Below are 25,540 nucleotides of genomic sequence, written 5' to 3'. Positions count from 1 at the left end.
AGTGAGTTTTAAGGCGATTAATCTTGGCAGTAGTAGATAAGTGGTAGATAAGACATTAAATGAAAGAGAGATTGAAAACCATTTAGGAGGCTATTGAAATAGTCTAGGGCAGCAGTAATGGGAGTCTGAAATGAAGCTGGATGCCATGAAATAGAAAATAAAAGAGTGGCTTCAAAAGGTCTTACTTAGTAAAGAATTCTCAAGTCACTCTTTTTCCAGAAGCAGAAGAATGTGAAGCAGAGTTTTTTTTTTTCGTTTTGTTTTTGTTTTGGTCCACTACTTAATCACATTTGTTATTTTTTAAGGAAGATAAAAATTTTATTGCATAATTTAAGAATGCAGCAACATCACAATAGTACCTAATTATTTTCTGGGTGCCTTCGAATTTATGAAACTTACTAATAATGCTATTTTAAAATTGTTTCCCAGTTTTTCAGAATTTGAGTTGAAGAAATAATACCTACACAAGGTAAAATTCTAAACTGTATACAGTGGTATATGAAACAAAAACTCCTCTCTTATGTAAGAGCCTCTGTCCCATGTTCTAAAGATAACCACTGCTATTACTTCTTAATATGTTGTTTAAAAATATCCTATGCATTTAAAAATGTAAACAGATACTTATATTCTCTTCCTCCATCTTTAAGCCCAATATGCTCCCATTTTACTCCTTGATTTTTTTTTTTCTTCTCTGATTCCACAATGCTTTCTCTAGCACAGGGTTTCTCATCACTATTGACATCTGGGCTATATAATTCTTTGTGGTGGGGGCTGCCTTGTGCAGTTAGGTCACACAGATGTAGAAAGCTACCCTGGCCCTCTATACCAGTAGCACTCCCCATTCGTGACAACCAAAAGGTTTTCAGCTATTGCCAAATGTCCCCTGGAAGGCATAATTGTCCTGGCTGAGAACCACTGTGCCAATAAAACATTTCCATAGTTCTTTTTGTATTAAATCCAGGTGTTTATATTGTACTCCCCATGAGTCTGTAAGGTTCTTTAGAGAAAGTGTGATAAGTATGATATTTTAATCATTTCTTTATTTTTACAACATAGAACTTTGTTCCCACTAACCGCCCCTCAACGCATTGTTAAATGAAAGAAAGAGGCATAGCATCGAGTATAATTTATGTTGTATATCTGAAACACCATGAAATTCTCATTAAAGCAGAAAGTAATAACCAAACAATACATGCTAATAACTTTCCTGGGTACTTGTGGGAGATTCCTAAGTGTTATAGACACTTTAATCATATTTGGAGAGGCAAGAACTAGACATGTGAAAGGGATACCAACCATATAAGGCAGAAAATATGGTGCCCAAATAAATGATGAAGGGAATAAATGATATTGAATTTAGAGGAAGCATAGAGGTGTTATAGTTGTATTACTAGATAGTTTTTGAACGAATAATTCTTATGTTAATGTGTGTGTGTGTGTGTGTGTGTGAGAGAGAGAGAGAGAGAGAGAGAGAGAGAGAGAGAGAGAGAGAGAGAGAGAGGGGAGAATAAAGAAGCATTGGTTTGGGTGCCTGGCATGCTGGGGCTACCAAGCCTGGCAAAACTAGGAATTTAAGAATCAAAGAATTCCCACCGAAAGCTTGAGAGGTTAGAATTAGATCTTTCATCACGTTATCCTGAAGACCTGAACTGGGTAATGTTTGAGGACAGCCAATCCTTGATTTCTTATTGATGTTTTAAGAAGTAAATGTTCCAAGAAATGTAACATATAAGGTGCTCCCAGGGAAACTTCCTCTCTTCTTACCTCCCTCATTTTATCGTTTAATGGACATCTACTCTGCGCCAATTATGCGTCAGCCCATGCCGGGTACTGGGAATGCAGCTGGGAGCAGGACACTGAGAAGGATTAAATTGTGATGGAGGTTTGATCAAACAAACAGAGACTTCGCATATAGACTATACAAACTCTGAAAGATCTTACTGTGCGATTTCTAGTCTCCAAACCATCTGCATTCAAAATGTATATCTATGTTCTATTGTCTCTGTACATAGTAAAACCAATTAAATAGCACCTTAAAAACCTTGCAGATATGTAAAAAATTTTAAGCTACAATGACCACAATAATTGATTTGCCACTGCAGTGCTACTCCCTGAGGACTGAAAAGCAGCAAATAGTCTATGTGTGTGAAATAACTGACTAGATGTTTGGGTGAGACAGTAAGGAATGAATCTCTAATCAAACTGAAAATAGATCCATGGTAAGAAAGCAGAATGTAATTATCCAGTTGGAATTTGGCCAGTATGGTAGACAGATTCTCACAGTTCCTAAAAAAGGGAGTATAGAAACTAAATTATACTTTGCTTGAGCCATGAATGTAAGTTTCTGACTCATATATAAAGGTACACATTACCTTTGGGATCCCTAGCAGTCTTACCTTATTGACTATCTCACTGAAGAGTTCAAAGCCTTAGTTGTGTGATGTGAGTCATGAAAACATTTATTCAGGGAAAATTTATTTCCTAGTGCGGACAGGAACATTTATAGAGTAGACATTTAGAACAGCTCTCCTCATGTTTTGTGATGTGAGCTCTCGAAATGAGAGGTGGAAGTTGTGGTATCAAGTACATCAGTTTCCTCCCATTGCTGGAAGCTGAGTGCTGCTTAGAAAACAATCTGCCCAGTCATAAATCTGGTAGGGTGAGGCCTTTTTTGATTGTAGATGCTTTGAGAATTTACCGAAAGCTAGGACCATGCTATCTCCACCTTGTCTGTCTCTTTCATTTGTGTCCTTGTACACACACCCCTATATGCAATTTCAGAGATGGCAGCATCCACGTCCCTGAATTCAGCCTACCTGCCCTCAAAATCTGGGTTTACGAGCTATCATATGGCCAGATTGATTTTCTATAGGCTGCTATTTTAGGTGAGGAAAACTAAAGTCTCTCCTGTAACTCATGAACTGCTAAAGAATCTTCTGTCACCTCAACTCTCTCTAGCTGGAGAATTGGGTTCAATAAACTGCATATAAATAGGCTTTACATGTTGAGTTTCTTTTATCTTGATATATATTTGACTTTATCTCATAAAAAAAAAACAGTTCATTTTATTTTCTGGGATCTATAAAAATGATAAAAAATAATTATTATGTGAGCTGACTGAGCCTTAAACTCACAGGTACGTTACATCAATGATAAATGTCTTGGGGTTAGCTGTTTAAAAAATATTTCCAAAATGATTTTTACATATTCTAAGTACTTCAACACTACTAATATATTATGATTTTTACCCTGAACAAATTGAGGCAACTGAATCAAATAATTTAACTAATTGTTTTTTCTTGCAGTATTTAAAATAAATTAGTCAACACCCATATGCCAGATATATTTTGAAAGCACTTCTTCAAAATCACTGTTTTTTCACTGAAGACTTAGAATAATATTTACATCATCTCAATAGGCATTCTTTTTAAAAGTGCCTAGTTCTCACAGCAGACACTCATCCTCCCTTCCTTATTCTTTTCCTATATGATTTATTGTAACCTGACATGTTTAGATATTCAATCAACACATTTACTGATTATCTACAAGGCACGGTGAGATAGGGAGTTAAAAGATGTATAAGACAGGTCTGGAGAATATAATCTAATATCGAAGATAAGACATGGATCAGAATAACATAAGCTTAATGTTATGACTGTATTTATAGTTTTTCTTGTATGAGTTAAATATATTTGTTATATTTAAGTGGCAAATGGTAACTGTATTTTACCTCAGAAATCCATAAAAATAGAAGATTCAGCATCATCACTTTAAAAACTTTTATGGAGTAACATTTTTTAAAATTGGTATTTATTCCCTACCAGATAAGGCTGTCAAATTTGCATTTTTGATGAAAACTTCAGTTATTCCAAGAGTCTTCAAAACATCTTTTAAATCAATTTCCTGTTCCACTGTGAACCTGGAGAACACATAGGGAAAAAAATTTGTAGTTATAACATTTTCAAAGAATTTAGTTATAACATCTTGTTACCTGGGACAAGAATAAAATGTTAGATATGCTAATTTTAAAACTCTGTTTTATAGAGGATAAATTATGCTAAAATTGGCTTTTGACTACAAGTAATATTTGATAGTGTTGCACTTGTAAAAAGAGGGAAAATCAAAGGAATAATATAACAGAAGAGTACTAAATTATTAAGTAGGACAAATATATAATATGGACATGAAATCATAATATATGGTGGAGATCAAGAATCATTATCACAGTACTTCATAAAACTTGTAAAAGAATAGCTTTCAAAATCCTTTGAGCTAGTCATATATTTGATTTTTTAAGCTGATAATGATTAATCATATATTTACCCAAGGTATTTCATTCTTTTAGTATCCTGGTTGACTTTCCACTCTATGGAAAGAATCATTTAAGAAATTTTGCTGCACACCTACTATGACCAACATTTTAACTTCATACAACACAATGGAAACATAAACGCTATCACACTAAATATATATATATATATTTATATATATACATTCATGGTTATATTAACCTCTAAAACATAAGCCTGCTCTTGTGATAGCAGATGCTATCACTAACAAAAAAACTGTTAATCAATGAAAGTGAGTTGAATATTACATCTTAAAAACTATGTACTTTTATAATTATAGTAGTGTTTTTAATATAACAGAATAGTAGTAAATTTTTATTTTTTATTCTAATGAACTTTGAAAATTATTATACATAAATGTGCCTCACTTTTATAATAAGAAGAAATAAAACAGTATTTAAAACCTTAAATAAAAATAACTACAGTGGCTATAAACAAAATCCTAATTTTAAAAAATGGCATCAACAGAAAGCCAAATTGTTCCTAAATGGAGTATCTCCCAAAGTAATGAATTATACCAGCCATCTTTCTAGTAAAGCTATGGAACAAACATGTCTGCATTAACAAATACATGCATTTTTTAAAAGCAAAGGGTTTTTTACTTTTTATAAAAAGTGAAAACAACTGGCTAGAACTAATTGTTTCCTTTTTTTTTTTTTTTTTTGCTAAGATGTTGCCTCCCGATCATTACAGATCATAAGTTTTTAGGCAATGGCTGTGTTGTTAAAAGTGTTAAGTCAGTGATAGTCACTAAACATTATATTAGCATAATTTCTGACATCTGGTTTTTGAAGAATGACAAGGGAATGATTGCTATAAATAAGCTCAGACACCAAGAGAAATAATCAGGGGAAAATAGTTTTAGTGGGTTCACGTTTATGGAAAAATATGACCAACAGATGAGTAAATGGATAGCAAATATATTAAACCAAGTACTAAATTTTACATATATCTCACCCTTTAACTTAGACTTTACATTGTTTATTTTATTTTCTATAAAAATCAGATATTGATTATGAAATTAGAAATGAGGGATGAGCAGGAAAATATGGAATGTCTTGGAGAATACATTCAATGGCTCGATTAAGGTGTTTTTGTATGTGTACTTTATTATTATTATTATTATTAATTAATTTTTTGATCACTAATATGTAACTTACTGCATACCAGGAACTGTTCCAAGAGTATGAAAAAAAAAAAACAGAGTGATTTAATAAATATCACAGCCTTTTGAGGCAGGTATTATAATTATCCTCAGTTAATGGAAGAAGAAAATGGGGGACATAAAGATGAAATAACTTGATGAGGTAAAATAGCTAATAAGTGGCAAAATAGGGATATGGATCCGTGTAGTATGATGTATTTCCCAATCTACCTAAACTAAGAAAATAAAGGAAGATATCAGTAGGGGATTCTTTTTACTTTTTAAAAGCAATTTGGTTTGTTTCATACTGCGGAGGCTGGTTGTTTAGGTGCAAATGAATTGAACTTGGGTATGTTCCTTAATTTCTGAACCTCAGTTTTGGCATATGGAAAATAGTGATAATAATACCCACTTCATACTGTTGTTGAGGAGATTAAATAAGGTTACTAAAAGTCTTAGGCATGAAGTAAAGAGAAGATACTGTTAATAGTGATTATTATATTGCAGTTATGCATAACATTCACATTATTATAGACTTTAAGGTGCTGTATATTTGCATATCAGTAGCAGTGGAGTAATTTAATTAAATAGCTGCATTAATCCCTGATACTTTAACTGTAAGCTAGGCAAATCTAATGTCTTTTTCTTTTTAATATTTGTAGCATATAGAACAGGAAAAAACATAATGGCTGAAGTGAAATAAAAGCTAAGTATCAATGATAGTGTTTGTTATGTTAGGCAGGATGTAAACAATTTCTCCTTATTCATTTCTAGTCTTTTTTTTACTTACCAAACTACTGAAAAATAGCTATCACCATTACTATCTCTTTCCCCTTAATATAGACTATATTAATATAAATAATCATTATTATCTCCCATATACTAAGTGCTCACTATGTCCCAGGCACTATGTAAATTATTTTATGTATAATATCTCATTTAATTATCTCTATGACAATATCACATATTCCTATGAGATAGCTATCACCTCTATTCCACAAAAGAACAACTGAAGTTCAAAAAGCTAAGCAACTTGTCGTAGTCACACAGCTAGTAGGTGGTGGAATAAAGACATGAACTAAGGTCTTTCTGACTGCAAAGCCACGCCCCCCCATACTAATCACTATAATTCTAACAATGGTTTATTTGAAAATGAACTACAGGCAGATTTTATGTTTCACCTACTGAATTAAAAAAAAAAAAAAGCCACTGCTTTTTTTAAACCCAAAGGCATTCCTGCTTTAATAAAGACATACAATGTGATAATGTATTTGCAACTTTTTATCTGAATAAGTTGAAGAGGTATGTAGAGGGCAGGAGCATTGGAGAGAGACTGGGTAGATGTGTGGAGCAAAAGTTAAAAAATTTCCTTTAAGAAAATTTATAAAATTTATAAGCAATTAAGAAACCAAGTAAAACCTTTGTTGAAAAACCTAATAAAAAACATTCACGCTAAAGAAAAAAATCTGATGGCTTGTATATTTGTTTTCTTTTACAAACATGAAACAAGTGATTTATTAGTAGACAATTATTTCAAAATAATAGCACTCTTTCTGGTTACAAAACAGAGAACCACTTTGTTTCCTTTGATTTCTAGCACTCTGATCACAAATCGTAAATCCAAGACTACAAAAGCAGAGCGGAAGATACTACAGCCCGGTACCTCTGCCTTCCAAGTATTAAGATATTCGATTTTGATTTTAGAAAATTTTTCTTATACCTAAGATGTATCAGTAAAGACTAACATGCCAGAGTATATAATGAAGAGGTTAATGCTCATCAAAACCAGGTTTAAAATAATCCTACCTACAGAAAAGTATATATAAAAGTGCTCATAGATTAACACAAGATAAATACTAGGACTTAAAATATACATTGTAAAATAAAAAATAATAATAATAACAGATAACATTTAAATGATGATTACTCTATGCCAGGTATTACTCTGAAGTGCTTTTTAGATTATATATATTTTATATATTAGCCAAACTATTTTTGCCACCATGGATAAATTGGAAGAATATCTGACAATCTCATTTAAATCATAGAGATGTGTGATTGTGCATAAACCTTGAGGTATTTCACTAGATTTGGTGATATCATATAGGTATAGCAATCTTACTCTCTCCTGAATATATTCTTATATTTTGTATAAAAATACAATTTCAATTCAGCTTCTGATTCTTGTAGGATTTATTGTTCAGGGGGAAAAAAATAACAAAAATACAAAAGCCATTGACCCTTCTCCCTCCCCTCCCCATACCCTATTCTTAATAAAACCATTTTAAAGCTATTTGTATAAAACCTAGTATAATCGAAAGTAAAATTACCTGTCAAGCAAGACAAGAATTGGTCAAATTACAGAAATGTAAAGTTGCATTTTCAGGTAATAATCGCCATATCAATAAAACTATACAAACCATTTAAGACAGGCACTGAGTAAACCTAGAAAACAACTATTATACCATTTTTACCTTTGCTAAAATTAGATTACATAAATCATTACCCTCAATGAAAACGTTGTGGATCCTAATGCTGTAAAATGGTGGTGGGGGTGGGGGGAACAGGATAGTTTCCCATTTATTATTACTGACACACAAGTACTTGAAAATAGTCAATTTCTTGAAAAGGGAAACCAAATTTATCTTATCTAACTTTTAGTCTCCCTCTCTATGCATTAGCTAGCTGTACAGTGGCAAAGTTCATGCAACTCCTAGAGAAATGGACACATGGTAATTAACGGTGCCTAGTTTAGCAACAGGCATTAATATGAGCAAGCAAGCTAAGCTATTTCATAATTGAAAAGTATCTCTTAGAATATGAAAAATTAATTTTATTCTACTGCAATGTTCAGTTTCTCAGTGGATAAGACCTGGAGGCCACATCTTCTAGTGAATGTGATCCTTATTAAGCATTCATTTAGAATTCTGTTAAAATACTCCTAAATCACTTTGCATTTTCACAGAATTGAAGCATTTGGAGATGCTGCACTTAATGCATAATATTTAATAAGAGAATATTAATACTGTACTGAATTTTTCATATTATCAAAAGGAATTCATTACAAATGCAAGGAAAATACAAAAATAATGATAAAAGGTCCCTGGATGAGAGTTTAGGTCTCATATAGTTATTTAAATTTAACTGCTAAGGTTTAAAAGAAAATTTTTTTAGAATTAAGATACATTGTCTATATATTAAGTATGTAGATGTCAATTATATATTTTTTAAAAAAGTCTTTGCTTTATTTGTTACAGTCATTGGCTACCTCTCCTTGAGAAAAGACTTATAGTGGAATCTTTCTATCTAAATATATTATAATGGAAAGTTATACGAGCTTAATATTTTAGCCAAAAAGAAAAAAATAAACCATTTAGAGTATAATTATCTTAACTTTTATATGTAGACTGAGAAATGCATGTCTATATATTATGTATAGTTATATATTGTGGCTATGTAACACTAACATAACACATATATATATTTCCAGTCAAAACCATCAACAGTTCCAAATAGATTCCATTAATGTAAGCAAGTGTCAGCTAAGTTTTTTGGGAAAATAAGCATTTATATAAGATGTAATTTTTAAATGTTAATGTCTAAAAATTAGAATATAAATGTCTTAGCAATTTCATTTTAATACTAATGTCTTATTTATCATCTTTCAAAGTTCATATCAATTGTATAATTTTTCTTAATGTGGAATGAGTGTTAGAACTGTACTTCCACACACACGTTTATCTGTTGTTTATTTGTGTCTTGTTTTCTAGCCCAGAATTTACAAACTATATTTAAAAACTTGTTCGTGTTTACTGGTCTAGCTCCCCTACAAGATTTTAAGGTATTCAAGGAAGAATATATTCAGTAGGATTTGGTTTTGCATACTTATCACGTCTCTATTATGGGGGAGAGATCTGACTCTACTCTGAAAGACATTACAGAAGAAAAGTAAGACCTATAACAGATTAATTTCATTGTGGGTGGTAACATAAATGCATTGTCATAATAGGGAGGTGCATAAGTGAGGCCAAAGTGAGGGTCACCTGATCTATCAGGGGGTTCATAAAAGGCTTCCTAGAATTGGTGCCAAAGCTGTACCCTAATGGCCAAGTAAATAAATCTGGCAAAGTAATGTGAGGAAGGCAGTTCAGACCAATACAAAAAAACATACATAGAGAGCCAGGGGCATAAAAAGAGTACAATGTCTGTGGCATAATTGCATGTACACAGATAGTACATGCTACAAAATGTCTGATGTGCTATGCGGCCAGAGGTGGGGTTGAGGAAGAGAATGGTAGTCAGAACATCAAGGCTCTGCATGGATTATATTTTTTTCAGCCATAGGGAAAATTTTAAGCTTATTCCTACTTATTAATGGTTGCACCTAGCGCAATGACTTGCTTGCACTTTTCCTAACAATGTCTGAGATTATTTTTCCAGCCATAATCAACTTTAAATATTAATGAAATACAGAAGACTGTCAATATAAATGATATCAAGAGACAATCTGTTGGAAAATCTTCTCAAATGAAACTAAGGATATTGACTCATATCTGAAATGAGGTCTTGGTAAAGAGTGCAGAATGAATTAATAAGTGAGCCTGTGTCTCTGGGAAGGACCATGTGAGTATAAAAGAGTACTAAAAAGAGGAGAAGGAGGAAGAGGAGAATGGGGAGGGGAGGAGTAAAGGGAGGAGGAGGAGGAGCAGGAGAAGAAAGAGGAGAAGGAAGAGAGGAAAGAGGAGCGAGAGGAAGAGGAGAATAGCACAAGACTTCAAATTCAAAAATAGTGACAAGAGTTTTCGGGGTCAGAACTTTCATTGATAGCCTTCTCTCCATGTCATCCAAGGGAGTCTCACCTGGGCAGGTACACTTCCACTTTTTGCTTCTTCACAGAGTTTGCCCATTCTTCAATTAGCTGTACTTTGACCAATGGCTCCAGAGTGGCCAGTGGAACTTCCTGTCTGGACAATACCAGCATCATACTTATCTCATCTCCCTCATATGGTATTTCCAGGACTTGGTAGATACCACCAGCTTCATTAGAGCCATCACTAAATTCCCCTGAAAAGAAAAGAAATAGGATAAAAGGTCCAAATCAAACCTTAAATAAAAGGTTTAAATTTGTTATAACTTTTGTTCAAAATAGTGTAGAGAAGAAATGTAGGCATCTAAGAAAAAGAAGTTTATTTAAAAATAGACCTTGAAATTCAAGTGAATTCTCAGCCCTGCAGAATTTATTTTATTTTAGAATCCCCAGAATTATTTCACATTTGTTATAACATGTTCTTTAGATTTACTTATTCATTTTTAAATCATACTTCAAATGAATATAGATTTAAAGGATATTATTAGAAACAATGAAAAGTTCTTGTTAGAAAATAAAGCCCTATATCTAAGTTGGATATAAATCACATTTGGCAATATCCATCTGATTTCTAAGAGCAGCAAAATTGTCCACATAATACTTGGTACTCTATTAATACCACAGATAAAAATTTTGAGGCAAAGGTAGTGTCGCCAAAATGAAATTTATTGTGTTCTACAATAGTTCTCTAGTGTATTTGTGGTGATTATGGCCTTCAAATTAGGTAATTAGGTAAATCAGATAATTGGGTTTGTATGCTATGAACTTAGCTAAATTGCCTAGGCTTTCAAAAAAATTAAAAAGTCTTTAAAACAAATGTTCCCATTACTACTTTAAAATTTCCCCCATTAAAAAAAGTAATGAATATTTTTGTTATGAATATTTTCCTATAATTGATCTAGATCCTTCACAATATACACATTACATTAAATATTTTGGTTCTCAAATAAATTGGTGTTTCCCTTTCTTATTTTGACTGTTAATTTGATTAACTTTGATTATAATCTTTAATTTTACAGTGCATTTTTAAATAGAAAAAAACTACTAGTTCTAATATATACAGTTTATAATTACATTTCTGTTTATGACAACAAACCATTACAGTTCAATATAGTGTGTAGGAAGGATTAACACCCAAAACTTCTGAAAAGTTCAATGAAACATTTTTTAAAATAATGCCAAGGTTATTGAGTGGTATCACAAATTAGAGACCCTCAATAAATGAAACTATGAATGAATAATTATATCTAACCATACATACACAAATCTGAAAGCAAAATTTTCAAGAAATAATTGTAATTCAAAAAGTTGTGAGGAGTACGAATCAAGAGCTGGGTGGAACATATGGTTCAATGAAAACCACCCCAAAGCCAATGACTTTTTATAATAACTCAGTGTACTTACTTATACATGGGCAGGTATTTTCATATGAATAAACCCACTCTGCAGGTGTGATTTAATTTATAAATTAAAGAAATATATTGGAAAGCTGTCAATGCACATCATATTCCTTCAGGATCTAATTAGAGGCCTTTAAAAATGGAGCCAAGAAAATTATAACCCAAACTAGATTGACAAGAAATTTAAATAATGAATATTTCATGTGCTTTCTTAGAAATTTGTTGATATACTGCAAGAAGAGAGAAATATAAGCCAAAATGTCTTACCATAATAAAATTCTCCTTGTTGATACATCATTGGAATTTGGACTTCACTTTCATCATCTTTAGTGAAGGAAAAGGTTCTAGTGTTTTCTGGTCTAAATTGTGACTTCCAGTTCCCCTTGAAATAGACAGCATTGATGAGGGCCAAATGAGTGAGAGTGTCAAAATCCCTTGGGGATACCAAATCTTTCAACAAACCTATTCAAGAAAAATAAATGAATAAAAATTCAAATTAAATCGGAAGGTAAAAGGGGACCATCTGATAGAGTGATCCAGAAAAACTGTACCATTATCAAATTTACAATATAAATTAAAAGGATCTTACTTTCAAAGGAAAAGTTATACATACACACATAATTATAGATTAAGGGCATCTTAGATACCCACACCACCTAAAATAACACTAGTAGCATCTTGTAAGTTGAACAAACTACATAACCACATACAACAGACTCTTAGGGTTCACCCCTTTCTAGTGCAATGATTTATATAAAACTCTTAACATAGAGTAAGCACTCAAACTATTCTAAGTTTATTCTCGAACAATGTTACATGATTAAAATGCTATCTAATTCAAAATCCATGTATACTATTTTTCTACCAAATATAATAACTGTTTTGACAAGATGAGAACAGATTAATGAAAGCTAATTTAACTCATGATGCCTTATCTTCTATCATTTGAAAAGTTCCTTTCCAAATCTATTTTGATTATTAAGTGTTTAAAAAGAGTTTGGAAACAGTTTTTAATAATTCATTCTATTCCAGGTAGATGATTATTTTTTATTTATTCTTTGAATGCTAAATAAATAAATAAGTTTCCTTTATCCTACATTCCAATCTCATAGTTAAAAAAGTGATCTCGTGAAAATGACAATAGTGGAATGTCATCTCACAGTGAAAAAGATAGGACAATATTTTGCTCTGTATTCTCTTATTAATCATAGTACTTCTGTAGGTGCTTAAGAAAATATTCAGCATTTTGAAGATTATAGGACATAGAATTTTTTTGTTCCTGTTGTTCCAACATAAAACTTATTAGATTAATATTATTTTGGGAGTCTGACAATATAAATTAATTTAATGAACTGTCATAGTAATCTACTTTCAATGTGGTCTCATTTTTTAGATTCTAATTTTAATTACTTTTGTGGTAAAATTGGAAAATAAAATGATAAAATATGAAACATTTGGAAAACTTAAATACATTTAAAACTTATGAATTAAAAATAAAATTTAAAATCAATGCATCATTCTAATTTCTCTCCATTTAATTGCCTTAAAATGGGCTATTCTTTTTTAAAAGTTTATATAATTTTTTGATTACCAATCAAGTTCTGTGGTTTAAAAGCCAACAATATTTAAACTCTAACTTTTAACTCTTATTCTATTTTAATTATAAGAGCCACCAACTGCCATTTTAATTAGATTCTAGTTTATCAAATAATTAGCTCAAGCAAGATTCCATATAGTAACTAAGATTACTATATCTACTGGAGAGCAGACTAGTTTATCAGTGCCAAAATTCAATACATAACAAAAGAGTTAACTGCTTTATCAAATGTTAATTCATAAACAATGCCTCTAAAAAGACTTTAATCTATACAAAATAATTATTAGCTACTCAACTAAATGCTATCTAACATTCAACATGTGAAAGGAATGTGGGGACAAATAATTTCAGAAGTTAGGGAGAATTAAAACTAAGCTATTCAAGAAAGCAAAGAACCAAATGACATACTATTTGTGTTATTCTCCACCCACTTATTGATGTGGTTGGCCACAGCAATATTTTGACTGAAATCCACATGATTTACTTCTGCATTGAAGTATTTTTTCATCATTTGCAAAAACTCATCATTGACATGAAATCCATTTTGCACAAAGAGGGAATTGGCAATTTTCATCACATAGTGGCTCTCTTCAGCAGTTACCATGTTAGAAAAATCTTTCATGAAAGAAAATTCTTCACCTGCAAAACGACAAAGAATAAGTTCATTAATGGAAGAAACACAGTGAAAGATCCAGGAAAGTGAAGCAGCAGTAAAAACACAGCATGGGGATAAATAGAAAAGAGGCCCGAGGGGAGGGCACTAGCTTATTCTCAACAGTGATGTGGTAAGGAGGTTCTAATATTTAGGCAATTTCCAGATAATAAAATTAACTTTTTTTGTAGCTTAATATTATCAACTGATATTATTTTTCATTTTAATTGCTACCTTGGTAAAATCTATAAAGATTTTTAGGTTTTCCTTCAAAGTACTCAGGTTACTTTCATTAAATTAGTCTTATTTTATGTTTATCAGGAATAAGAATTAAGTTCAATTATCTAGTTTAAAAATCAAATATTTCATTTAAATTTACTTTTACTAGACATTTTTAACCTTATAACTAGAACATCTATTAGAGATTGATTTAGTTCTTAACTTTTTATAGTTAATTCACATGTATATTAGAAACATTAAAACAGAAATCTTATATCATGTCAAAGTGACTACAAAATATCTTTAGGCTATAAATTTTCTCCAATACATATAATTTCATAGTTACACAACATTAAAAAAATTCTTTGATGCTACTTAAACAATGAAGGCATAGTTGATTTTAAGGAAAATTTTCTGATATTCTTATAGAATCATGTTGCTTTTCATTAAAGCACTAATCACAGTTGTACTTTTTCATTTATTTGTGTGATAATTGAATGATTAATATATGTCTCTCTCTCTAGACTAGAAACTCCATCAGGGCAAGAACTATGTTTGCTTTTGTTTAACACAGTAAAGTTTATTTAAATAATAATAATAATAAAATAATAAATAATAATAATTCATTTTTCTTAGATTAACTCGGCCAGGGATAAACCAGGAATTAACACCTTTCTTGGGTTTCCTAATGCTTCTCCAAGCCATACCATTTCAATGATATTACTTTTTCACTTTGTGTCAATACTGCTGCCTCTGGCAGAAGACAGCATAACCGAGTTGAAAGTTAAAGTCAAAGCATCCTGAGAAATCAAACTGAAGCACACTTACCATTTTTCAGACTGTCATATCCCATTGAATGACGGATTTCTTTCAGGGTAGAGCCTTGGGCCCCAAGTTCCATCATTCCCATTGCAAGGGTGATGCTTAATGGAGAGAAAAGAATATTTTCATCTTCCCCAGTGGCTCGAAGATGGTTATACATATTCACTGACAACTCAGTGATGGTTTCATCAGGGGAAGTGGCTCCTAAAGCCAAACTTTGCAGAACCAGCAAAGAGAGGAGGAGTCCAAGAAAAGCCATGTTGAAATAGTTTCAAGCCTGAAAAACAATAATTTGCATATTAATTTTTAACTACCCCAGAGAAACTAAGTGAACAGTTAAGCATATATGTATACAAGGACATATATACATATATGTATATGCATTATTTCTTGGCAAAGTTGTAAAGCAAACCAAAAGTTTTTAAACATATACGGTGTTAATATCTCTGTAACAAAAGCACAAAGGATGTATTGGAAGTCCTATTTTTAAAAAGTCAATTAATAATCAAATGAACAAATACTACTGCTAAGTTCTGAGGTTACCCCACAGAACAAGATAGCCCTGGGCCTCACCTTCATGGAGTTAAGACTATGTATAGATACATACGCAACAAATAATTATAGGTCATGTTTGTTGAGGCTAATTTATCAATTTTCATAGCCTGGCCATATATTTTTATCATTTTGAAACTATTTATTCTAAACTACATAGGTCTAGGACAGCTATACTGAAAATCAAAAGATATTTATAGAGTTTAAGATGAACTAGTGAAGTTAGGCATTAGAAAATGCCACTTTACCTATTTACTACGATTGCTAAAAATTAATGCATCATGCATCTGGGCTATTCACTGGTGGAAAAGATCAGACACACCTTCTATGAGCCCCAGTTTATTCAGCCCAGGCTGCAGAAACCACAGGAAATGGTAACCTAGAGAAAGAGGCAGATTCAGCACGCCTTGTGTGGTTTTCCCTTACGCATCAGTTCCCTATGAGGCTGCTGCTCCCAGGGACAATCTGAGCAGAGAGAAACCTACAACATTGTCCTTTTAAAGTCAGGATTATGTTACCATGTCAGTTTATACCAACAAACGATTCTACTTGGCGATTCTACTTGGATGGATATTTCTAAATATCAAGTTCATCTGGTTCTTGAACTGTTTTCTCTTGGAAAGAGAAAGCAGTGTTAGTGTCTAGATATTTCTGAATAATATTTCTGCCTCCTGCCACACCAGTGTTCCAAAAGCCCTGTCTCTCCACAGACAGCCTGTCTAGCTGGAAACGCACTGGGGACAAGAGTTCCTCTTTCCCTATATCCTTATACTTTGTCACTATAGGCATCTGAAAGCAGCTTATTTAAACAAATAAGTAGTTTACTTGATTTTGAATTTTTTAAAAAAATCATCATTAAAACATGTGAAAAACCTGTAAATTGATGTTGAGCAAACACATTTGGAAAATTGTATTTTAATTAGTATGGTACACTAACAGTCCCCATTACTCAGTTAACAGAGTGTATATACACTTAAGAGCAGTGTGTTTCCAACAGGCTTTTGAGTTACAACTTCCTAATCGGTCCTGTAATATTTTTAATTCCAATTTCAGAGAACTGCCTAGTCATTTTGTAAGTCATCCACATTTTAGGGTTCAGTTTTAGGTCAGTTTTTTGACTGAGAAGTTCTAAGTTTCTGCCCTCCCCCTTTTGTATTAAGCTTTTAATATGACTCACTTGTTTAGGGAGGTAAGGTCAGCCTGTGTGTAAATATGGATGTTCATGACCCAGGCTGCAAGGAGGCAAAGGCTGGGGGCGGGGAAATCAAGTGCACTGCTGCAGAACAGCATCTACCAGGCAGACCACTTTGGAACAGAAGCCTTGGGACAGAAGTCAGGTGCCAAGAGAGCACAGTTGCCATGCTAGTCTGCTGACTTTGGCCATCCATGGGAGGCTGCTGTGGGATTCTCTCTTCCTTTTGTACTCCAGAGAACTCCAGGAAATGTGGAAGTAGGAGAGATGAATTTTCTCTTTTTAGATTCGAATGGAAATTTCATAGGGACCCTTTTAAGTGGAGAGAGAACTTAAAACATATCCAGGATTTAATACTTAGGATGGAATACTGTTTAGGGGAACTTTGGAATCCAAGTCAGATCCAAAAGCCTATACTCTTAATCATGACACTATACTGCTGTCTGGACCTCATCACTATCATTTAATGTCATCTAGTATAAGACCAAGAAATTAAAGTCACTATATGATAGTAGCATCTGTCATTCAATAATACAGATATTTGGAAACCAGTGCATCTAACACGAGTACCAAATTTCAGGCTAATAAAAAGATTTCACTCATGTAAAACAAAAACCAACTTACTACCAACTAATAAGAATTCCAGGAAACAAGGCAAAGTCTATTATGTTTATGGGCATTTTTATTTACAAATGAATTTACCATGAGATAATAATAGCAAACATATGATGTATGATGCTCAGCAAGTTATATGGATTTTCTCAGTTGTAGCTTTCTCATTCGTGAAATAAAGATACTAATCCCTACTCTGCACTAATATTAAAGAAATAAATGAGATCATGTGTCATCTTTAAACTACAAGTTATACTAATAAAGGACATTAGATGAGTTAAAAAACATGTTTCCTAGTTACATATATTTGCTAAGTCAAGCAAGAGGCTATTGAGCCAAAATGAGTGTTTTATCATTCCTGTTGGCCCATTAAATATAGCATCATTCAATTAAGATTGATAGAGGTACCATGAAAATAACAAAATTTATAAGGACAGGCTCTTATCCTCAAGGAACTCAAATCACTGTGTAAGAGTACATGATCTATTACAGTGGTTCTTATCTATTTAAGAAAAGAGACTCATAAGAATCAGAAGGGTAAATCATGTCTTCTGAAAAATGCATGCACACAGATAACAGAAACATGGCATTCACTAGCCACGATAGTCACTGGCCTCAGGTTAGAAACCCCTGGCTACAGCAGATGGTCCGGATGCAAAAAGAAACAATGTTTGATGGACTTTCAGTTTGGCAGAAATCCCTTACTGTGGAAAAGAGATGCCAAAACCCCTAATGCATCTTTGGACTTCTAGAGGACTCCTGGAAAGAGCACCCATGTTTGTAAGAGGGGCTCATCCCAGGGCAGTGAGCAGCTTCCCACTGATTTATATATTTTGCGGGGAAATTAGGAGTAGTATGGCTGAGTGGTGGGGTGGGAATGGGTCATATCAGGAAACTCCTTAATAAAGATTTAAAGAATCCTGTTCTGGAAGCATATATATTTATAATTAAGTAATCTTTTCTCCTTTTGAAGGGTAGATTTCCAGTGGACAAGCAAAATGACCTCTGCTAGCTAGCCTGGTCCAGTCTTTCTGATCCCACCTACTCCATCCTTGATCCTTGCCCCGTTTCACCTCTGCTGCCTCTGTCTACTCTTTCAAGTATTTTTTTTTTCTAGGAGAGAGGGGAGGATTTTCTGTCCACCTTCTACCTTCTAAGTGTGGGTGTTCTCCATGGATCTATTCCTGGTCTTCTTTTTTCCATAATGTTCTTCCCACTCCTGCGGGTGAACTTCTCTCAAAGTGAAGATACTTCAACTATTATCCCTATCATGTTATTCCCAAATAAATAAAATTCTAGCTCTGGCTTTATTTTTGTCTTAATTTCTGACAAGTATTGCAAATTGTTCTTGGGATATTTAGTCTTTGACCCTTGCCAGCATTTCAAATCTATGGTGGCTCAAACAGGATTCTATCTTATCAATTAAACCCATTCTTTTCTTTTAAATGTCAAAATCTATCTCGTTTTCCCTTATGTTCAATAAATTGTCAACACTTATTCCATATTGCGACCCTGATATCACTAATCCATGATCTGTGGTCATTGCCATGGCTATACTAACAGTTCTTCCTTTTAATGCATTCTCAAGGACTCGACAAATAGCTCTCAGCCATTCTCTGAATCCTAGTTACTACCCTCTTCAATCCAACATATACATAGACTTCAAATGAATTGTCTTGATGTACTATTATTAAAGGTATTTCTATATTTATAAAACCCCAGGATCTCCCTCTAGATGAAAGCTCAAAATCTTAGTCTCAAACATAACTCCCTTCACTGTGATCAGGCATAACGTATTACCCATAACTCTCCTTTACGAATCCTGCAATTCTAGCCAGAATCCCTCTGATAATATATGTCCTAGAATTTCCTTCTCCTGTTGCTGGCTTGTATAGTTCTTTTTCTGGAGCTACTTCAACCTGGTTCCATACTTTCAAATCTCAACCATTCCTCCAGGTTCTGCTCCACTTCCATTTCCTTCATGAATACTCTCCTGGTTCTTCAGTTAAAAGGGCAATTTCCCTTTTCTGAAATCATGGCACATCTTATCTCTACCAGAGCACATTACACAGCTTCCATTACAGGTAATTCTATACATGCATCATCTCTTTTCCTAGACTTTGTGAAAGCACAAATGGAAGTACATTCATTTTTATATATCTTAAGATAATCAGAATAAGAACCTAATGCACTATACACAGTAGGTGACAAATAAATATTTGTTGAATTAATAAAGCATGAGATGTAAAGGATCACAATGCTGCATTAAAAAGAACAGCAAGAGAAGCTATTGCTTCTAAACTCTTGAGAGTAATTTAATCTGAGCCCACAGGTAGTACCTCATTTCCATTTTTTATCCCTTTTGATAAAGTATTTCCTTATTGAGTCTGAGACTATCTTTCCAGCCTGACGAAGTGGCACTGTCATTAATGCTGGCATTATGCAATGCTGGACATGGGAAGCATTAGCAAACAAGTACACCACTTTGAAAAATCACAAAAGGTGCTACCCAAATGTTACTGTATTAACATTAGTCTACAAAATGCCGGGGCCCCACCATTAATCATGATATATTCTAAAATGAGTTCCTATCGCATAGAGCATGCTTTGTAGATTCATTATTTTTAAGCTACTGAATAAAATGCCTTTACATAAAAAACAAGAGGCCACAGTACTAGAATAGTAGTAGACAGCGATTTTGTGCTAGAGAAGGCAGAAGTAGTTGAGCCGTAAACAAAGTACCATTAATTCTTGCATTTCTGTGCCTTGTTGCCAGTGGTGGGATAAGTTGTAGCACTGTATGTATGTATACTGCTTTAGTCCTAAAAGCAGGACATGCTTCATTGAAACGAGTCAGGGAACTAAATCTTGTGGTTGAGGTGTGAGAAATTACAAACTAAAAGTCAGCACAATAAAAAAGAGTCTTTTAAAAACTTCCTTAGTAGTTAATCTTATTTAAAGAGATTTAGTCATAAATGCAAATTTTTTAAACCAAATTATTTGAAATAAAAAAAAATCATTTCATAATTGTGAGTTAGAAAAAAAAAGGTAGGTGTTCTTTAGTAGGTGAGAAAAATGGTCAAAGAAGTTTCTTTCTACAGTAAAAAACAGCCATAGGAAATAACTAAGGGAAAACACCAATGAAAAAACAAACAAACAAACAAACAGACAGACAACAACCCTCCTCTCAGGGGGCGGGGGGGGGGGAACCACTTAAAAGCCCTTAAATCCCTCTGGTTTACTAAACTAGAATTTTTTTTTTTAATTGAGGAAACTAAAATAGGGTTGCTAAAATTTTATATTACCAAGCAAATACATTAGAATGAGAGCAAAAAAGTTAACAAAAATAATGCCTCATAGTCACACAAAAGAGTGAAGACATCGATCACATATAAGAATGAACATTTCAACATGGAAATAAGACAGTTCCTTAAAGTGGATTTTTTTTTTTTTTTTTTTTAATGGGCTGGCAGTAGGTGTTTGGGAACCATTGCTTAAACTCTGGCTAGTATTAGGTCACTTGTTGAAATCTGGAACAGGTTGAAGTCTCCAGGCCTTTGTTTCTTGACCTCCTGAGGTCAAGCAGCAATGAAGCTGGGAAAGTTGTCCAATTTGTCACACAAAAATTAAAGAGTCATAGTCTTCTGAAACAACCTGTATTTTAGCAATCTGTAATTTAGAAAACTTTATGTTGTAACACACATGGTCTTCTTGCCTAACCTGAATTTTAACTTATCTGAAATTGGAATAAATCATACAATCAATGTTCAAAGAAACCAGCTAGTCCTCTCAGACAGAGGCAAGTTGTGACACTGTAGTTATTTCCTGTGTAAGTGTCATAGCCTGGAGAGGAGTGAACTTTTGGCTACTTGTTTATCGTTTCTTTAATTGACTTATTTGCATTGGTGCTGCCTCCCACTGTTGAGTTTTTACTTAAACTTGAATTCAGAATTTCCTCCAATAGAACTGTACTATAACGGTAGCACTGAAAAGAAAAAAAAAAAAAACATGTATGTAGAAGAAAACAGATATGCAGGTGTAAATTTATTGTAAATGATGCAAGTATTCATCACCTGAGAAATGAACTGATTTTCTTGTAAAATAATCATGTTTTACAAAGAGTCCAAGAATAGAAGACACATGCAAGTAGATAAATTTGTGCAAGTAGATACATCTCTTGTCCTGGGGATATATATAAAATAATTTTTTTTTTTTTTTTAATGCCAAGCAGCACAATTAAAGGCTGAAGAATTTGCCAAATCTCTCAAAATAAATCAGTGTTTTCAAAACGAGAAAAAGTGAATGACCCATGCTTGCTTTATGAAGGTCCACTGTTCAGGTACTAAGCTGTCAAAAGCTTCCTGATAATTTCCAAAATTAGCTCTATAAATATATGAGGGGTAGGAGAGCGAGGGTGAACTAGCCAAATAAGCAAATGGAAATGTAGAAAATACACCAAAGACATACTTTGGAATGCCTTAAGATTACATTTTCAATCAGAAAGGTACTGTAAGTTTTGATCAGAAAAAATGCATTATGAAAAGCACCATGTCGTGATAAATGAGGGCCAAAAGTGGTTCAGAAGAGTGATAAGAAGTCTTAAACTTAAATTCTGGTTATTAAAGGCATACTATGCTAGGGAATGGATAAATACACTCCATTGTGCTACTTTTAAAAAGAACTATACATTTTTTCCTTTTAAAATTTTCTTCTCCCAAAAAAATGTTATTAAATTGAGATGTGTCTTAAAACCAAGGGGTCAGAACCAAGTAAATAAGGGAGTACAAAGAGTTTTAATTCTGTAATCACAATGTCTATGAAACTATGATATAAGTGATTTAATCATTTTCTTCTCCCTCCAGCTATCTAGCCCACTGTGGCTCTCTCCATACTCTACACTTTTCAATAAAATATATCTTTAAGTTCTTTTTCCTGTTTTATTGAATCAAGTAAAAAGGAAAGTTCACTAGATAGCTCTCAAACCAGGAGAAAATGGGTAGATAAATCAAAAGGGTAGAACTATGGAGAGGGTAACCTATAAATATTTAATTTACTAGAAAAGACATATGAAAACTTGGGTATGGACCAAGATAATTACTAGGCATCTTCAATGAAAAAATATGCTTTATCTAGAGCATAACTCTTGCAAGTTATCTGACTATATGGGTTTGGGGCCTTTCATTGTCTTTGACCAATACTATTAACTCTGTGTCTCAGATAATTCATAGGGATGCAAATGATTCTTTTCCATAAAAATGCACAGTGTACATGCATGATCGAATGCAATGATTATTGCCCTGTGGATATTGACCAGTTTTGCATACATTAAGCATATGTATTTTAGTCTTTCTGATGGGTTTACATATTCATATACTTTTTGGATTTTCTCATCAATAGGTTGTAACATCTTACTGGTTCTCTCGGTAATTAATAAGCTAAATAAAATTTATGACATCTGCTCATTTTAAATTTGTATGAGAGTCAAGATTATAACCTTTTAAAAAACAATTATTCTTAAACTATTTTTTAAATCCTTAAAGTTAGAAATTTCTTTCAAAAAATCATTATTTTCATGTGATACTCCAATGATCAGAATAGGAAAGAAGTGGAATATTAGTCTTTTCTTAATCACTGAATAATCCTTAATTATTGGTTGGATTTGTACCAGTGGAACCCGAAAATGATTTCATAGATCTCTGTGGCTTAGAATTACTGATGAGTTGGCTGTGCTACAGGTCTAAAGTTCCTGGGTATTTTGCAAGCACCCAAGAGGAAGATCAGGCCTGGAAGAACCTATGGTGTTCTGCTCAGGTAGGGACTAATCAGTCCTGAAAATGTTGAAAAAAAAACACAGAGAAGATGTGGTGCTAAAACTCCTCAGAATGTCTAAAGTGCTTTGGTATACAAGAATATATTAATTCTGAATTTCTCAACATCAAGAGATAGTTAAGTGGAATGAGGATAAACTGTGACTTAGGCAGACGTAAGGCTTCCAGGGAGCTTTTGAGTTTTTCCAGTAACTTCCCTGGGCCACGTCCTCTGAAAGGAAGTAGGGGCTATAAAACTTCAAAAACATTTCACAGCAAAGATAACTTCAGGAAATCGTTTTGACTCAATAAATAGATGTTAAATCAATAAATCTTTGGTCAAAACTTTTCCCACTACAGGCAATAAGACATTTCTATAATTAAAAGCCCAAATACTTGATTACTCTGTGTCCTTCGAAAAGTTAGAAAAATGTGGTCCAACAAAACTTTCTGTGATGATAGAAGTATGACATGTGTACTTGTCCAACAGAGTAACCATTTGTTGCCAACAGGTACTTATAATGTGACTAGTGCAACTGAGAAACAAGAATTTTAATTTTATTTAATTTTAATTAGTTTACATAGCCACATTTGACTAGTGGTTACCATATTTGACAGACAGTAGGTAAAATAGATGTACTCTTCATAACATTGATTCTTGACCAAATAGTCCATAAGTAATTAAAATAAAAACATAAAAATTAGTAGCATGAACTACACAAAACATGTCTCCTCACCTAGAATCTTTTACTTAAAAATATACTCCCTTTCTTTGGGAGATCTCAACTGATAAAGAGGCTCCATTTGGCCTTCAAAGGCTTTTGGTTAAAGCTGGTGACTACTGGGGAAAATAAAGTCGATACCAACAAGAACTAGTGAGCTGGCACATCCCCAGCACTCCTGGAAATGAGACTTGGGCTTTCCATAAAATGGTAATAAATAACTTTATCTGGCACAATTAGGGAGACTTTATACTTGCCAATGGATGACTTCCTTTGGAATATTGTCAAGAGAGCTAAACAAGTGACACACAATCCCCAAGGCAAAATTCAGTGAGTAGTTTGAGAAAGACCTGTTCAAAAGTCATCATCGATCAAGGTCATATGTGGCCCAAGGCCATTTTGGAACTAAGCCAGGCATTAATGGGTTTAGCTCACCCATTAACGTTGTAAGAAATCTCTACCGATTGCACTCTTCCCCAGCCTTTGCGGTTTAGCTATTTATAAGGTTGTAGAATGTTCCTGTTAGGAACACCTGTCCAGCCTCTCGTTTCATAGGTAAAGAAATAGTTATTTGTACTAAACAACTTCGTGTACACAAAGGATGTTTAATGAGCTACTGTAGATGATAAAAATAATAAAATTCATATGTGAATGCAATTCCTAGTATTTAATTGATTCATTGAGTCATTGAGTCATTGATTCGTTCAATAAATACCTGTCCTTGATAAATACACAGGCCCTGTTCTAGGTGCTAGGGATACAAAGAGAACAGGATGGCATAAGATATATGCCCTTGTGATATTTCCTTTCACGTGTTAGGTCTACATTGTTCAAAGACATACCCAGCTTTTTATTCAGAGCTTTAAAAATATTGGATTTTCTAATTTTTCAATATTAAAATGTTGCTTGTGTAATCAAGTTTTTAAAAGTTGGCCATGTCCCTGAAAATCTAAAAATACCCAGATGCAAATGTTGCCTCTCAATTATTTTGCTAATGAAGGAAATAGTAGCCTGACTCACCCTCCAATCATTCACTTACACTTGAGTATATACTGAAGGGCTGGGAAATGAGGTGAAATATTCAGAGAATTTATTTAGTGCACAAACCTAAAGAAAAATTTCTCACAGAAAGACTTTCAGAGCATTCAATGCCAGTTTCACACTTGTCTTGACCATGCATATTGTAATGTGATAATATTTTAATAGGGGGTAGTAAGTAATAGGACTATTGGCCATACACACCAAAGTATCCCAGATAGTTGGTATTTAGATTTGTATATCAGGTATTATATTATATTGTATTATGTTATATTATATTAATTTATGTTCAATTCTATTTGGGTATATTTACTGTGTTTCTGTCTTGTCTTTCTTTTTTGGATTCTCTGTCTCTCCGTACTACAATGCAGCTCTCACAGCTGTTGAGACAACACGAAGCTATTTACTTCTCTTAGTTAATAACTATAATATTCCCAAAATCTGAGCTGTGCTCTTTTAGTAAGATGGTTAGGCTCAAGAGATTCTGACACTAAGGTGAATAAGGAAGGATATTAACATGAGGCCCAATCTTGTGAATCTTTCCACTTTTGTAAGTCAAAGTGGTCA

The 25,540-nt window shown here is 33.2% G+C and overlaps 1 protein-coding gene across 6 annotated transcripts in view; it reads right to left on the bottom strand.

The window, feature by feature from the left end:
• The window catches only part of SERPINI1 (serpin family I member 1), a 65,941-nt gene that overhangs the window by 10,837 nt on the left and 29,564 nt on the right, over positions 1–25,540 (bottom strand). For all 6 annotated transcript variants that reach the window (XM_036218797.1, XM_016148145.2, XM_016148148.2 and 3 more), the window contains 5 exons: positions 15,057–15,327; positions 13,766–13,996; positions 12,028–12,222; positions 10,353–10,557; positions 3,822–3,919 (listed from right to left, as the gene is read on the bottom strand). In XM_036218797.1, coding sequence (XP_036074690.1) covers positions 3,822–3,919; positions 10,353–10,557; positions 12,028–12,222; positions 13,766–13,996; positions 15,057–15,309 — 982 coding nt within the window. In that variant the 5' untranslated portion in view covers positions 15,310–15,327. The remainder of the gene's footprint in view (positions 1–3,821; positions 3,920–10,352; positions 10,558–12,027; positions 12,223–13,765; positions 13,997–15,056; positions 15,328–25,540) is intronic.

Source organism: Rousettus aegyptiacus, unplaced genomic scaffold (assembly GCF_014176215.1).
Source record: "Rousettus aegyptiacus isolate mRouAeg1 unplaced genomic scaffold, mRouAeg1.p scaffold_m13_p_4, whole genome shotgun sequence".
NCBI lineage: Eukaryota > Metazoa > Chordata > Mammalia > Chiroptera > Pteropodidae > Rousettus > Rousettus aegyptiacus.
This window is presented reverse-complemented; position numbering and strand designations above follow the sequence as displayed.